General features: G+C 40.9%; 1 protein-coding gene across 1 annotated transcript in view; it reads left to right on the top strand.

The window, feature by feature from the left end:
- npepl1 (aminopeptidase like 1) overlaps positions 1-16167 on the top strand; it is a 28529-nt gene that overhangs the window by 7078 nt on the left and 5284 nt on the right. The window contains exons 2-9 of the mRNA XM_048549720.2: positions 1416-1601; positions 3730-3900; positions 5127-5216; positions 7087-7168; positions 7322-7464; positions 11117-11194; positions 15000-15100; positions 15815-15938. Of these exons, the coding sequence (XP_048405677.1) occupies positions 1416-1601; positions 3730-3900; positions 5127-5216; positions 7087-7168; positions 7322-7464; positions 11117-11194; positions 15000-15100; positions 15815-15938 (975 nt within the window). The remainder of the gene's footprint in view (positions 1-1415; positions 1602-3729; positions 3901-5126; positions 5217-7086; positions 7169-7321; positions 7465-11116; positions 11195-14999; positions 15101-15814; positions 15939-16167) is intronic.

The following is a 16167-nucleotide window of genomic DNA, read 5'->3' as shown; positions in this document are numbered from 1 at the left end:
TCTAAACGCTGGAACAAACTTCATTCTTGTCTGAATTATTGAAAGGGTAAATGTGTATTTACAAATCCAATTGTGACACCTGGAGCTCAGTTGATGAAGCTGAGTCTGTAAGGTCAGACATCATTGAATCTAAAACCGATCAGCAAATGAGAAGCAACAGAGTGTATATTTGACCTGCAGCTGAGCTGGAAAAGCAGCAACATCACTAAACAGCAAGCCCATGTCAGCATTCACACGTGATGCAGGATTCAACATCAACTACCACACTGTGAATGACGCATGTATCGCTGTGAAGTGATCCATCTCATCACTGAGAGCAGTTATAGATTTGCCTGTAAGTTGGAGACACAATATGCTATGAGTTTGGAACAGACCTAGAATTATAGAAATCCCTAGCTGTGGAGCATTTTGCAAACACTGGGCCCAAAAGTCACTTGAACCTCCTAATCGTGCTACACTCCTGTATTATACTCAAACCCCCCTGCCTCAAATGTTGCTTTTTTGTAATAATTCTAATAATGCTTAAGTAGATCAGTGCTGTCTATTTCTGTTGTCTCCTAAAAGACCCTGTTGCACTGATTATTCTCTATTCTCTATAGTGTTTCCACAGATTAGATTTAAATGTCCTTTCCTTCAGGTGCACATCATGTTCTGTGGTTTTAATGTTTTGGACAAAGCTGAAACAGTTTGTTATGCTCCGCATAATCTTGATCCTTTACAGTCAGTAACGATATCACTGGTCATCCCTTTCTCTTTCTCCAGTGAGAATGTGCACAATTTACATAATTGCTGGATATAGCCCAATTCCTCTGTCTCTTCAAGCATTCCAGTTTCAAAACATCCAGAAGCTGGAATTAGAGGCACTTTACACTATATTTGTTCATTGCCTTGAACTCAACAACTTCCTGTAATCCTGGTGCATTAGCAATAATGATATTTTGCAAGTTAAATCCTTCAGGTTTGATATTCCAGCCATAGTGAAGTTGTAATAGTGGTTCATTGGTAGCCGTATGCCCTGTCCTGTAGGCATTAAAAAACCTTGGCACCATTTGCAAAATAGTGTGGGAATTCTTCCCAGTGTCCAGGACAATATTAATCCTTCATCCCATATCATTTAACAGATTACCCTGATCTCCATGCTTTTCCAGGGCTCTTGCAGTGTTTCCATAATGACAACTGTCCTCCAAAGCTCTGGTGAAGAGTCTTCGGACTTGAAGTGTTAACTGTACTTTCTTTCCACCAATTCGGCCAGATGAACTGAGTTTCTCCAGTAATATCTGTTTTTGTTTCAGATCCCCAGCATCCCTAGTTCTTTATTTTATTCCAAAGTACTTTATTGGCTGTGAAGCACTTTGGGTCTTCCTGGGATAATGAAAGACCATATATAAATGCAGATCTTTGTTTTCTTTCTGCAGGCTTGGCAGATGGCGCTGGGCACTCTCAACCCCAACCCAACAGACAACTGCCCCCTGTACCTGACGTATGCCACAGTGGCTGCCTTACCCTCTCGAGTCAGTCGACACAACAGCCCGTCAGCAGCACCATTTCTCACGCGTCTGGTGCGAAGCAGCCTGCCTGGAGGAGTGAATCGCTGCATTTTGGTAACTACTGCCTGAACACACTACATGGGGACGGGTGATTTGGGGTTTGTTTGAATAGAAATGTTCACCAAGATCTCCTGAAATATTTATTCTTTTGTCTAAATGTCTCTTGTTTGGATTGTGCGTGTCACCTTTTAAAGTTATTCTTAAAAGAACATACCCATTTCCTGCAGTTGTTTTCTGTCCTAATAATATGGCTTGCTGTTTTGAGGCCGCTGCTGTCAGGAGTCAAAGCAGGATAACTGTAATTGATTGATTCGATGGCATTTGTAAATTGCAAGAGACTTTAATCAGTATGAGTGGCTAAATTTTCTTTTGAAGCAAGTAATTATTTTTCATCAGTGACAGTGAGATGTCTAGAATGTGCTAAGTGCATGGTTAGCACTAGAATTTAGATGCTTCTGAGCCTTTGTTTTTTGTGTGCATTTCCTTCTGATTCTGTATGCCTCCTCTGTACTGTTAGTTTGTTGTTACTTTTTATGGGTTTCTTGTCCCACCATGAGCCTTGACCAATCCTGTGGATATCTGTGCATCCACCTGATTTTTTTACCATCTAGTTTGGTCGTTGGTCCTGCAATTATTCATGTTTGTGTCCTAACCTGTGCTTCATGTTTCTTCAGTGATTTCTCTCTATGCCCCCGCGCACTCTCCCTCTCCCCCACCATCTCTCTCTTGCTCCCCTTAATTTGCCTACTTACTTCCGTAAGAACATAAGATTTAGGAGCAGAAATACACCTTCCAGCTCATTGAGTCTGCTTTGTCGTTCAGTGAGATCATGGCTGATCTGATAATCCTGTTTCCTGCCTTTCCCCTAAAACTTTTGATTGCCTTATTGATTAAAAAGCCATCCATCTCAGCCTCTATTATACTTAACGACCCAGCCTGAACAGCCCCCTGTGGTAAAGAATTCCACAGTTTTACTACGCTTTGAAGAAATGTCTCCTGACCTGTGTCTCAAATATGCAACCCCTATTCTGAGATTATGTCCTAGACTCACCCAGAAGGAGAAACACTTTCTCATCTACACTGTCAAGTGCTTTAAGAATTCCCAATATTTTTCCTTCTTGCTCCTTCACTATCCTTTTTTTGAGATTCGTTCTCTGTATCTTAGTTTCTCTCCCACTCAGTTTTGCTCGTGATTTGTCCTTTCATTGTCAGCCTCATTCACTGTGTGCACTTGCTGTCTCTGGGGCAGTTTCACTTGTTCTCTTGGACCCTTGTATGTGTGCTCTTACCAACTTATTTGCTGTCTCTGGAGATTCTGTCATTCTAACCCAACTCCAGTACCTTGCCTAGTATGAGCTGTGGCAGAGGCAGCATCAAATCTACACGTGGTCTTGTTCTCGCTTGCTGCTTCCTGTTCAGTTTAACTTAAGCAAACTCATCCAATGTATATTTGGGACCTGCACTAAACTTCAACACCCTGGGGCAAGGGAATATAGAGTTAGTTCTCCTGGTCATGATTAAAACTTTGAATTTGTATGTCATGTGTGATAAGTTCATTATACAAGATCATATTTGATGAATGGATGCCAAGTAAGGTAACAAAAGTCTGTGTTTTTCGACCAATATTCCAACAATGGTCAGTGGCTTTGAGGCCTGAGAGCAGGTTGAGAACATAAAAAACAAAATGACTTGGTTTCAGGATTTGTCCTAAACTTATTAAAGAGCTTTGATAGATTACATCAGCCATCCTGAAAAGACTAAATGTTATCTTCATCCCTGGTTTATTAGTGGAAACAAATAACTGAGGGGTTACTTCCTTCTGAAGGCCTGTCTGGTGGTCCTTTGATGCAAAGTCAGCAACTTCAATCCCTAAGGACCGGGGACGGAAGGATTGCATTGAAAGTTCTTTGTCTGGGCCACTGACCTGGAAACTTTTATCAATGGATCTACTCCCAGGATTTTCCCACAATTTGCCCTGAAGAAAAGCAGGAAGACAAGAGGACATTGGATAATGTTTATTCTGTGGCTTGAGATTGGAATAGCTGGAGCAGAATTTATTTGCTTGCACAGGTTTTGAATTAAATGTACAGTGGAGAGAGAGAGTGGAACATTCAGAAAACAAGCAAGGTAGTAAATTGAAGTGACAAGGCTAGTGTTGACGTGTTTTCCTGTTCTCTTTTAGATGGTATGTGAGCGCTCTGATGTTTTTGCTTCCGGTTGTGCGATTGCAAGGGCGTTTCCCCTCTTTTCCCGCCGATCCAGCGCCTCGAGACGCACAGACAAACGTGTGGTCACAGTGGAATTCCTACTGGTCGGGCAGAACAATGGTCCGATTGAAGAAACAACGCTCGAGGTAATTGATCAGAAAATCTAACAAAAACCAAAAGATGCTGTCAGTTCTGAAGAAGGGTCACTTGACCCGAACTTTAACTCTGAATTCCTCTCCTCAGATGCTAGCTTTGGCTAAACTTGGTGCTGTGATTGCAAAGGTTTTCAGATGGTATTTACAATGTGCATATTAATTACATAGAAATCAAAACAACAGAATAATCGAAAAGGCAAAAATACTGCAGATGTTAGAAGTTTGAAATAAAAACAGAAAAGACTGTAAACACACAGCAGCCCTGCAGTATGAGAGGTGAGGGAAGCAGAGAAGCCAAAGCAATATGTTTAACTCTACTCGACTACACCACCATATCCCTTTATTCCCTTTACATTCAGCCACCAAACCTTTTCTTACAAGATGAGTTAATTGCATCAGCCACTAATGTTGTGCTGCCATGACTCAGTGATAGTACCTTCACTTGTATAAATTTGACCCGTACTTCAATTTACCATATGATCTAGAAGCTGCTGCTTATGTCACTCTGCTGTGAAATTTTAGTGGCTTTGGTTTTCCTTCTCACTTCAGTTTTAAGAAATACGAGAATAATAACTGACACTGCCCTGGTTTTGTTTGATGTTACCAGTGAATATGCCCCGTTTTTGTAAGGCTAGGAGTTAAACAGAAGTGCATCATGCTCCATTACTATTTTTAGTGAATTAACGTTTTCAATTAGCCAGAATTTTCATCATTCAAAGCAGACCGTTCAAGTAACTAGCTTGTGTTGGTATTTATCCCGACACGAGCAGTCGTTGTGATCCTGCACACCAAGCAGTAATGGTTAAGACAAAACCTTTAATATGTTTGTTGACTGTCCCCGAAGTGCAACTGTGATCAGTGCATTATATTATCTTGTTGGGCTAGAGAGATGGTAAAACTCTACTGTGCTCAAACAATTGTGGACATTTTCTGAGGATGAGTGAATGAACAACCTTTTGTTCTCATCTCATTCAAGGACTATAGGCATCTGTGTGTCCTTCGGAGAGATGTAATTCAGCTGTTTGTATCTGAAGTCTACCATTCTGCCAGTATGAGGAATGGTGCTCATGAATTTCCATGGCTGGTACAAGCATTGAACCTGCATGATTAGCATCACTGTATCACAATGTAAACTGAGCTCAATTTGTAAGTGATCACGAAGTATGCAACACACTACTCAGGATTTCTGCTTCACTCATGTGCTGTCTTATTTGTAGTGTCTATCAAGTGCTGCTGATGGAATCCGTCTTGCAGCTCGCATTGTGGACACCCCCTGTAATGAAATGAACACTGATATTTTTCTCGAGGTAAGTGACCATCATCTAATCCTGGTGTACTGTCTCAGTTGGTTTTCCAAGTTGTGATTGGAAAAAACGCTGTCAGTCATTAAGACCCAATGACACTTAGGCAATAGGGAGTTAAAAGTTATGGAACCAAGAGGGGTACTTGATAAGGTACAGAGCTAGTTTAATAATTTGGTGGTCTCTTCCTTCAATTATAAGTCAGAGCTGAAATTTGATATAAAATCACTTTGTGTGAGTTTTGTAAACACAAATGTTTTACGTAGGGGGTTAGTTCCATGTTGCTGCCAGTGGATGATGGAGATGAGGGTTATTCAAGATCATGAGTTTGTTTACCCTTTTATTCATTGTTACTTGATATTCCAGCAGTGCATGGTGTAGTCTTTGCTTGATGTTTACAATTGTTGGAATTTTGTGGAAAGCCACTGCTGTGAATTTTCACCTGATGGCACATGCTCAACCCATGAATTTCAGTGGTAATGCCTGGGAGAACAGAATGGTGCTGTGGTAAGCACAGCTGGGACATTGTGCAGGTAGGAATCTGGGTGGTACAGAGTTTAGTCTTCCAGCTATACTCATCCATTGTATTCCAGTCTTGTGTCCTTAAGAATCTGTTGACCATTCTTTGTGAGAGTCCTAGAGAGTTTGCTTTGGAAAGGTATTTGACAATGGACAATATCAAATCTGCTTTCACTCGACATCCACGCGCATACGCAATCTTTCACTTTTGAGAAAATGTCTACTGCCATGACCCACTTGGGAAGGTGCATTAATACTTGAGCCCCACTACTTCCAGGGTTGTCGTAAAAAAGTTTAAAGATTTCATCAACTTATTCAAAATCTCCAATTTCCCTGTCTGATAGGCCCACATTAACAGAAACACTGAGCAGGTGTCTTCTCGATAAGAACTACTATTTATTACAAGCAAAGCAATCCTAAACACAGGCAAATAAAATGTGATTTGTCAACTTAAAACTCTGCTAACTTAAACTCTTACCCCTAACTAAAACCCTGCGTACACATACATACAAAATAATGGATGAAGTTGGACAAAAAATTAGGAGAACACAGTCCACAGGATTCAATGAGGTGTCCTTTTTGCTTCTTCCAAGTCCTTCTAGTCTCTGATCATATTGACAAGGTCCTTTCAGTTCTTTGCTGAAAATGCAAGCAATTGGCAGACTGTTCCATTTCTTAGAGGCGACAGCTTATGGCAAATGGTTCAAGAGAATAGCTAGCTATCTTTCAGTTCTTGGTTACTTCACTGCAGAGTGAGTGAGAGAGGGATGCTGTATTTTTGCAGTCTCGTGACTTTCGGCCACTTTATTCACATCTAGGCAGTTTACCTGCACAACAGCCAATCAGACAGTGTTGTCGTGCTGATAATGCCTGACCTGCTTACTGGTCCTGATTGAAGGAACAATCAACAGTCTGTCTGTGTAAAATTTGCCTTGAACACACACCAATGCTGCACTTGGATCTCAAACATCCTCCCCCACCATTTCAAAAAAGCAACAGCGTTAACACAGCTCACAATTTGTTCCAATTACTCATTTTAAAAGTACAATATCTCCTTCTGCAGTCTTGTTTTAAAACTGTTTCTTAGTTCTATTTTGGTCCACAATCCAAAGCCAAAAAAAAAAACAAAAAAGGTGTGTTGTTTTGTGATTAAGGATCAGGTCTAGGAGCTTTGGCTGTTTTTTTTTCTCTTTAATTCAGGATGCCAAGGCTGTAATGTTGTCCCTGCTGATCAGCCAACCAGGGGTTGAATCATGATGTGCGATACTCAAAACAATGCTATGTAATGCACTTATTAGGTCAACAGCAGAGCCTGTTATTGAAGCTTTACTCGTTCTAATGGATATTTTATTTGCAGGAAATAAAGATGGTTGGGAATGCACTAGGGATTGTTCCCACCATTATCCGGGGTGAGGAGCTGAAGGAACAAGGATTCGGAGGTAGTTTTCTACTGTCTTATCCCTGTCTTTGAGTTGTGAATTGTAATACCAGATGTATTTTTTTTACAACATGCAGTAGATATTTGGCAGGAGCAGTATAGCCCTGGAGATGGGAATCAAGTTTAATGTTCGCTTCTCTTTGATCATTTCTAGGTATATATGGTGTTGGGAAGGCAGCAGTATATCCGCCTGCACTTGCAGTTCTCAGTTACTTACCTGAAGGTGCTACACAGACCATCGCCTGGGTTGGCAAAGGCATTGTATATGATACAGGAGGCCTGAGCATTAAAGGAAAGGTAGGAATTTCAGTGTGGCAGGTTCTGGGAAATGTAGGCACAGTAATATTTACATTCCACTGAGGAAGCATTTTCTAATTGGCATTTCTCCCTAAGTAGACCTAAGAGTCATTGTAATCTTTTTTGCTATAAACGATCTGGAGTGAATTGAGTTTGGGAATTTCTGCTGGGCACCACCCTCTGCTACAGAGTTTCCCACTTCAGTATTATATGACACCCTTAGTCTGGGGCGAATGAAGAAACCAGTATTAGAACCAAAAAATACTTTATCAGTTTCTGAAAATGCAAATGCAATTATTTTCCAAGAATAAGTCTAAAGCAATTTATATCAAATCAGGGGAGATGGGTTTTACAGGCATTTACCATCTTCCTTCCCTCATGTTATCAGACTGTACATCCCAACCCTGATCTGTCAGCCCTTTAATTCCATCTCCACAGTGATGCCAAACTGTAGCATCCCCTTTCTGTTCAGTCACTTGACCCTATTTCCAGCACTAGATGTACATTCCAGGACCATTTCCCGAATGTGAGTCTGAGGTCTCTGTCTTGCTTTCAGTCTGTCTGCCTCGCTTCTTCCAACCCCTTGCTAAATCCTATTCTGCTTTGAATGATGATCTGAGCATCTACTTTGGGAGCTTCTTAATTCATTTTTCAGCTTATTTTCCAACTATTTAGGAAATCAAATTGAAGTAAACTTCACGGTTCCCACAGAAACCAATAGCTTTTTTTAAAAAAAAGTATTTCCTAGACAAATGCTATTTAGTTTCAAGTATCTCTGGACATAGGAGTTGTTCTGAGAAAAATAAACGAACAATGAAATTTACAGCTGACCTCAGAGAAACTTGTGTGGGGAGCTCTGCACGGCAGGGGAACTCCTAAGTGGCTTTTTCTAAAGTGTAGACTTTGTTTTGTAAATCTACAATAGTGAGTATGGTGGGGATTTTTGATTATGTTTTATTGAGATCTGTCTTTTGATTATTTTTTTCAAAAAAGTATAACATAAGTGCTAAGTTATCCTACAGCAGTGTTTTTCGTGCAGTTAAGACTTTGCTATTTTCTTGGTCTGTAGATTGTTAAAGTGCAAGGATGGCCTTTAGTAGAATGATGTGTTCTTCCTTTTGGATGTGGGGCATTAGGGAAAGTTTCCATGTTATTGATGATGTCTGTAAGAAGTATGTTTAATTGCGAATCCTACTGGATTGCTTGGATCAATTGGAGCGCCAGTTAGAGGCAACGAGGAATTTACAGAAGTTGGGGGTGTAATGGATGGTGGTTTCAGGAAGTGAGAAAAACCACAGATACAGTCAGGTAGATGGGTTACCTCCAGGAAAAGTAGTAAGGGTAGGCAAGTAATACAGCAGTTTCCTTTGGATATCCCCATCCCAAACAACTATGCTGTTTGCGAAAATATAGGGGGTGATGGACTCTCAGGGGAATGTAGCACTGTCAAGGCAATAAAACAGTGTGGAATGTTTTATCCAAAAATCTTGGGAGCAACTGTTCCTCAGATAAAGGATAGTATCAGTTTGCAAATATACTTAAAAACAAAGAACATAGAGCAGTAGACATTGGAACATGCCCTTTGTCCCACCATGTCTGTGCTTAGATTGATGCCATTCTTAACTAATCCCATCTGTCTGCACGTAGTCCATGTTCCATTATTCCCTGTCTGTCTAAATGCCTCCTCAATGTTTCCAACTGCTTCGACAACATCACATGGCAGCGTGTTCCAGGCACCTAGCACTGTCTATGTAAAAATATTTCTTTGCACATCTTTAAACCTTTCCTCTCTCTCCTTTAAACTATGCCCCTTAGTATTTGACATTTCTGCCCTGGGAAGCAGAGTTCGCTTATCCACCCAAGCTATGCCTCTCATAATTTTATATATTACTTCATCTTTCAGTATGGGGGATAAAGTAGCAACTTCAAGTTCAGGTTTTCCAGAGAGAGGGCAAATTTGAGAGGATGGGAGAAGAATTAATTACAACTTAGCTATCCAGTCAAAGTCAAATGAACATTTCAACAAATTGGAAAGTTACTCTGATGGTCCTAGATAAATAACCTACACCAGTACTTAGCTGATCACCATTTTGCAGAAGATGTCTCTCACTCAGTATCAACCGGCCAGCCTGAATTGCTGTGCTGGCAAATCACACCTGGGAACAGCAGATCTGGACCTGCTCCAACGCTAACGGTTAGGTTAGCCAATCTCTATCAATCCATTTTTCAGAAAGGATCTCCCGTTAGGAGCACCATTAGCAGCCACTGCGTAGCAATAGACTGATTAGGTTCACTAATACTTGGTTAGTTTTCTTGTTATCTATTTTGGCTGTTGCTTTGTCCTTCCATTTTTATTCCTCGTCAATCGGCATGCAGAAAGGATTCTGAAGCTCACGTGTGAATTCTGTCTCTTTTAAGTGCCAAATGCGTGACAGTCCTTGGCACTGGTTTTGTATTGTAGCGATATTAAGATATTAAATTTTCCTTCAAATCATTTCCCAGCTGTATAATGCTTCCATTCCCAATATATACTATTGTCTGTCTTTCCTGTTATCGCGCACTTTGTTACTACTGCAAAAGCAGATCAGTCAGGACTTTGTGCTGCACCCTAATGTTTGTACACCACAGGACTCCAATTAATGTCTGCTCTCCCTTCATTATTCCCAAGAAAGAGTTTGTTGCCATGAGAGCCTTTTTTCTACGATGGTGACGGCGAGCTTTAAATTGAAGGGTGAAAGATATAGGACGGATATCAGAGGTAGTTTCTTTACTCAGAGTAGTAAGGGAATGGAACGCTTTGCCTGCAACGGTAGTAGATTCACCAATTTTAAGTACATTTAAGTCGTCATTGGACAAGCATATGGATGTACATGGAATAGTGTAGGTTAGATGGGCTTCAGATTGGTATGACAGGTTGGCACAACATCAAAGGCCGAAGGGCCTCTACTGTGCTGTTATGTTCTATGAATATTACTTAGTGCTCCAGCTAAGAGTTGATGACTTGCCCATTACAGTTAAGGAGAATCTTCAAGACGGCCTGTACCTTGCGTTTTGTAACTTGACCTCTAGTCTTCACATCGGGTGAAGCCAACTTTGTTGTCAAATCAGTGCAAAGCTCTTCCCTGATAAAGCACATAAATCTACAGGCTTGTTTTGTCATTACCTTGCATAGGATCTAAAATACTTGTTAAGGTCCTGCAGCCTTGCTTATGGCATTTTGAGATCAAATAATATGTGGGGTTAGTGGGAAGGGTTTATTTGGACTGAGATGCACAGACTTAATTCAGCTGCTATTTTAAACTCATTTATTCTTTCCCTTTATATTTCTGTTGTAAATTCCAATAATAGAAAGTGTCATTGTAGGCTAGTCACTTGAAATTGCACATTCTAGATTAGGGGTCATTGTGTCGAAATGTAATTAGGTCCATGATTCCTCCTAATCAGAATGTGCTGACCTGGACTGATTGGGTCACTATTTCCCTGTTGCACTGTAGTTCTGGCTTTCTTACAGTGATGAACAGCTGTATTAGGTGGGAAAAAGCTGTCATAGCATGTTGAGGTCACACAGGAAGCTCTTATTTTAAATGTCAACACAGGAAGAGGGGGTGGAATGCACACATGTAAGATTTACGTTGTACATATTCTTTTGTAGACCACCATGCCGGGAATGAAGAGAGATTGTGGTGGAGCAGCTGCTATACTTGGGGCTTTTAAGGCTGCTGTGAAACAAGTGAGTGCTCCATAACTTAATATTTTTTGTGTATTTGTGTTGTGTAGGAAGAAATATGGATTCAGAAACTTATAATGTTCTGACCACTGTGCCTGTCGACATTCTCCTTGAGCTTTACAGGGCTCAGGCCTGCCATGCTGTGCTAATGTGAAGGAGTTGGTCTTTGTCCCACAGAAGGGAGAACTGATCTTCTAGGCAGTATCCCTTATGACTGAACACAGTAACTCAGTGGCCTGTATTCTGTAGCAGAGAACTAGTCTTCCATTTACTGTACACCTGTGTTATCAGCGCAAATCTATTTCATGTTATGCTGCTGCAGCCTGAAACTAGATTTGATCCTCACTCTGACACTGAAAGAAAGTGAAATTAAACTCTGGGCTGAGAGAGAGACACATAGAGAGAACCTCAATGTGCTGCAGTCCAGTATTGATTTGGACTATTGCACCCAATTTAACTGCATACAAACTGTGATGGATATGAAAAAACATCTGGTTAATTCTACAGCCATTCCACACAATACTTTATAGGCACTCCACCTAACATGAAAATCATGTGATCTGTCACCAGTAAACCCAATTAAAGAAAGCCCAGGTGGAATTGGGGAAAGTATTAAGGAAATTCCTCTCTGACCCCAGGGCAAAATCATTTTGGCAGATAATGACTTGGAAGTTTCAACAGTCAATTTGCACTTAAAATGATGAATCTGCTGTATTTTGTTTTAGTGTTGTGTGCCAGTGGGAGAGCACTTGCTTTGGTTGTATTTTTATTGCAGTTCGCTGCTTATCTTGACTTGCTGATTCATGATTATAATAGTCCAAGAGATCATTCTAGCCTGGTTAATATTATACACGCTACTTAACCTTTGTATGCTGTTTTAACTCCATTCTGTTCTAACCTCCTGTGGAGTAGAACTGAATTGAACAAGATTCCTACCCAACATCCCAAGTTGACATTGTTCAGTTCTCCATGAATAACCTTGCAGATGTTGCTGTATTTGTAGCAACTGGTTCATGGAAGATTTTGGCTCACTGTCACTGTCAGGGTATGTTGATTAAATAAGAGAAAGTTCAATATTCTTTGCAGTAATTTGGGTCTTCTGCATAAACTGAACAAAACCTTTCTGTCTCTGTTGACCCAATGAGACACCGATTCCAGAATTGTTGAGCAAAAGTGGCTTTAAAATACATACCTGCCCAAAATGGGAGAGCGCAGTGCAGGTTCCAACACGAGTAGCATGTTCTTACAAAATGCTTTTGTGGTCTAGTGTACTGCTCAGTGAATTGCTGAGTTATATGGGAGGGCATCAATTTCACGTGTCATAAGCATCCTGTGCAGGAGAATAGCCAGTTTATGGCTATAAAATCAGAGGGTAGTTATGAATGAAGCTGTTCAGCCCACTTGAGACTTCAGTTCAATAAGTCCACTGAACCACTAAGTCTTTGTGTCCTTGTCTATTTCTGTAGCGCAAGCATTGTATGTGAGCTGCTTGTTTTCTCTGTCTTTATTTGTCTGTACTGCATTTCATCTGTCATTGCAAAAGACACTTAATATTTTCTCCAACTCCTACCATATGACACCTACAAGTTCAGTATTATCTGCACTCTTAAATATTACAAATTTATTAAAGGAATTGTTTTCTATCCTCAATCTAATTTCTTATCCATGCTCAAACTTTACTCTGAATTTTCACTGCCTTGAGTGTAATTAATAAACTTTCATGTGGGCTCCGTCAAGTAACCTCTTGCTATTTGAGGCACATACTATCTGTTTCTGGCATCTTTCCTTTTGGTTCTTTTTGGCCTGTTCAAGACTTTAGATTTCAAACACGTTGATATGAGTTACGTATTGTGTCTACATTTATTTAGTATCGGGAGGGCATGGTGCACACACCTTCACTTGTATGTATTGCTGGAAGTAGTCAGAATATCTACGGCCATCCTCTAATTTGAGCACAGGCACTACTATGATAATTAACTCTTTGGTTACAGTCAACATTTGGAAAAGACGTTGTACTGTTATATTTTACATCTGTGTCAATGTGTTTCTTTATGTCCCTCTTTGCTTCTGATTGCCCTTTTAACATATTTCTGCACTTATCCCAGTGAACACCGTCTCCTTTCAGAATTTTCCTGTTCGTATTTCAGAATAACAGACCGCGATAAACTCAGTTGTTGTGTGGCTCTGTCTGCCTATGCATCATTGCTAATTGCTAGATGTTATCCAGGTGGTATATGAAGGCTAACTTGAAATGAGCACTCAGTAGCTCTCGTGGTTTTCTAATGCTGTGGATCATGTTGGAACCACACAACAGGTATATGGTTATGACTGTTAAAACATTTGGTTGTTTTCAACTTTTTCCTTTTGAGGGACATTAATGTCACTGGCAAAACCATTTGGTGCCTTTCTAATTGCCCTTGTGCTGATGGGCTTGTTCGGGCGATTTCAAAGGGCAGCCAACAGTCAGGCACATTGCTGTGTGTCTGAAGTCACATGCAGGGCAGACCAGGTAAATATGACATATTTCCTTCTCTAAAGAACATTAGCGAACCAGATAAACGGCAATCAAAAGTTGTCAACATAACAAGGTGTAGAGGTGGATAAACACAGCAGACTGAGCAGCATCAGAGGAGCAGGAAGGCTGACGTTTTGGGCCTGAACGAACATCAGCATTCCTGCTCCTCTGATGCTTGGCCTGCTGTGTTCATCCATCTCTACACCTTGTTATCTCGGATTCTCCAGCACCTGCAGTTCATATTATCTCGTCAAAAGTTGTCATTGTCTTAGTCTTGGTAAGCACACTTACAATGCTAGATTAGTATTTGTTGAATTGAAGTTCTACCAGTTGCTGAATGGTATTTGAGCCCTCGTCTTCAAAGCCTGATCTTCAGCATAATTACAACAGTGCTGTGCACTGTCCCCCACCCCAGTTACATCTAGTTGCCCATTAAACTAACTTTTCCTTTTGTTGAATATGTTTCCCTTTTCCTTGTCAAGTGAATTGCTATGGTGGACAACCCACCAAAGTGAATTGCTTACCTTTCTCATTTCCCTAACCTGTATACCTGTAGCATCTCTCGTCCCGCCCACTTTTCTGGATGTTTTCTATTTGAAATGTGCTCATTCCTATCCTTTAGGATTGACGAGATTTATAACTGTTCAGTTATATCATACATTCCTGTAGCACGTTGGGCAGGATTTTTGGTTTTGGCATTGGGACCTGGTTGCTGGGGTCAAATCCATGGCCCAAACCCTAAGTGTGTACAAAGTAGCTGGCAGGATTTGAAGCGGAGTGGTCAGTTAATACCCGGAGAGTATTTGCTCCCCAACTCAAGGTTGTGGGCAGCTTATAGGTGCTGGAAGGCTAATAGGAGACATTGCCACACTGTAAAAGCAGCCTGTCAATGCAGGTAAATGAATGACGACTACTCTCAGCACATTCCAAATTCTTTAAAAAGCTGCCAGACTGCTATCGTGGAGGGAAGTTCCCCCTGACTGTCAGGCTGTGGGTGCAGCATCTTTTGACCTTGTAACCAGGGTTTTGTTCGAATTGTTCTGGGGCATTAGGGGTTGGTCTGTCTCTGGGAGGCCACCTTCTTTCAGAGGTGTCTGAGGCAAGACTATGGCAGCAATGCGATATCCTGCTTTCCTGAAAATTCAGTGTGTCATTTTCAACACTTGCAGCATTCACCCCATGTGATGGCATTGTGCTGCTCAGTGAAGAGAGTGTGCTGTACTGCCAGCCCAAGTGCAGTAACATATCTGCAGCGTGTGCTACAGTCACATCTATGTCCTGTTTGTGTTTCAGGGTTTTAAGGACAATCTGCATGCTGTATTCTGCCTGGCTGAAAATGCTGTTGGACCCAAAGCAACTAGACCTGACGATATTCATCAGATGTACTCTGGAAAGTAAGGCTGCAGTGTATACTTACAGCAATGTGGATGAATTCACGCTGGTATAAGAATGTTCACATGGGTGATTGAGTCAAGATTTTTGTAGGTTTTTTCAATTTTTGATAAAGGCTGTTTGAAGTGTAATTTTTAGCACTTCTCAAATTGCTTTCCCATATGATAAGACAATTTTTTGCCATGAGGTGGTTTATATGTCAATGTAAAGAGTAATGAGAGGGATAGTATTAGTTTGTTATAATAGTATTAGTTGAGGGAAGAATATTTATTGACAAGTTATTTGAGCTCCCTTCTCCTGTGAATTTGACTATTTCATACGTTGCTGACGAATGTTGGGGTTAAATACATTTTGTACTTTCTTTTATGGTTAATTACTGACTGACAGCACTGCTCATCACTAGTTTGTTTATTTTTGTGAAGGACCAATTGTAAGGTATAGGGAAAAGTATTGAATAAATTTATTTCACTTTTTATTGTGCTCTTGTATCATCTTATTTGCACTCCCTTAGCCACGCCTATTACTCGCAGCAGGTCGGCAATGACCTGTGTTTACTCTGGAAAATATACTGCATGGGCTCACAGTGTCACAGTTTCACTGCATGTTGGTGACACAGGTAGACCACTCCCCTGTCACCAGTACCATTTCTGATGCTATGTAATATGAAACCTTTGCCTACTTTGTGTTACTAACTGACTCTGTTCTCTTGTGTTCAGGACTGTTGAGATTAACAACACTGATGCTGAAGGACGTTTGGTACTGGCAGATGGAGTAGCTTATGCATCCAAGGATCTGGGGGCAGACATCATCCTTGATATGGCAACACTTACTGGAGCACAGGTATAGTTAAGCTGGAGGGCTGCTATCGGGCAAGAGGAGGTGGAATGGGTGTGTGCAGGAGATCTGTTTGTTTCATGACCTAGCTTCTGTCTTGTTCCTTGTGGTTTCTAGCAGTTAATTGACGAGGGACAGTGGACATAAGTCGCAACGACTGAAAAAGCTGCTTGTTCCCTCTGTTAACTAACATCCCCAGCCCACCGTCCTCAGAATTGGGGGCCCTTGCTAGCTG

The sequence above is a fragment of the Stegostoma tigrinum genome, chromosome 19 (assembly GCF_030684315.1).
Source record: "Stegostoma tigrinum isolate sSteTig4 chromosome 19, sSteTig4.hap1, whole genome shotgun sequence".
Lineage (NCBI taxonomy): Eukaryota > Metazoa > Chordata > Chondrichthyes > Orectolobiformes > Stegostomatidae > Stegostoma > Stegostoma tigrinum.
This window is presented reverse-complemented; position numbering and strand designations above follow the sequence as displayed.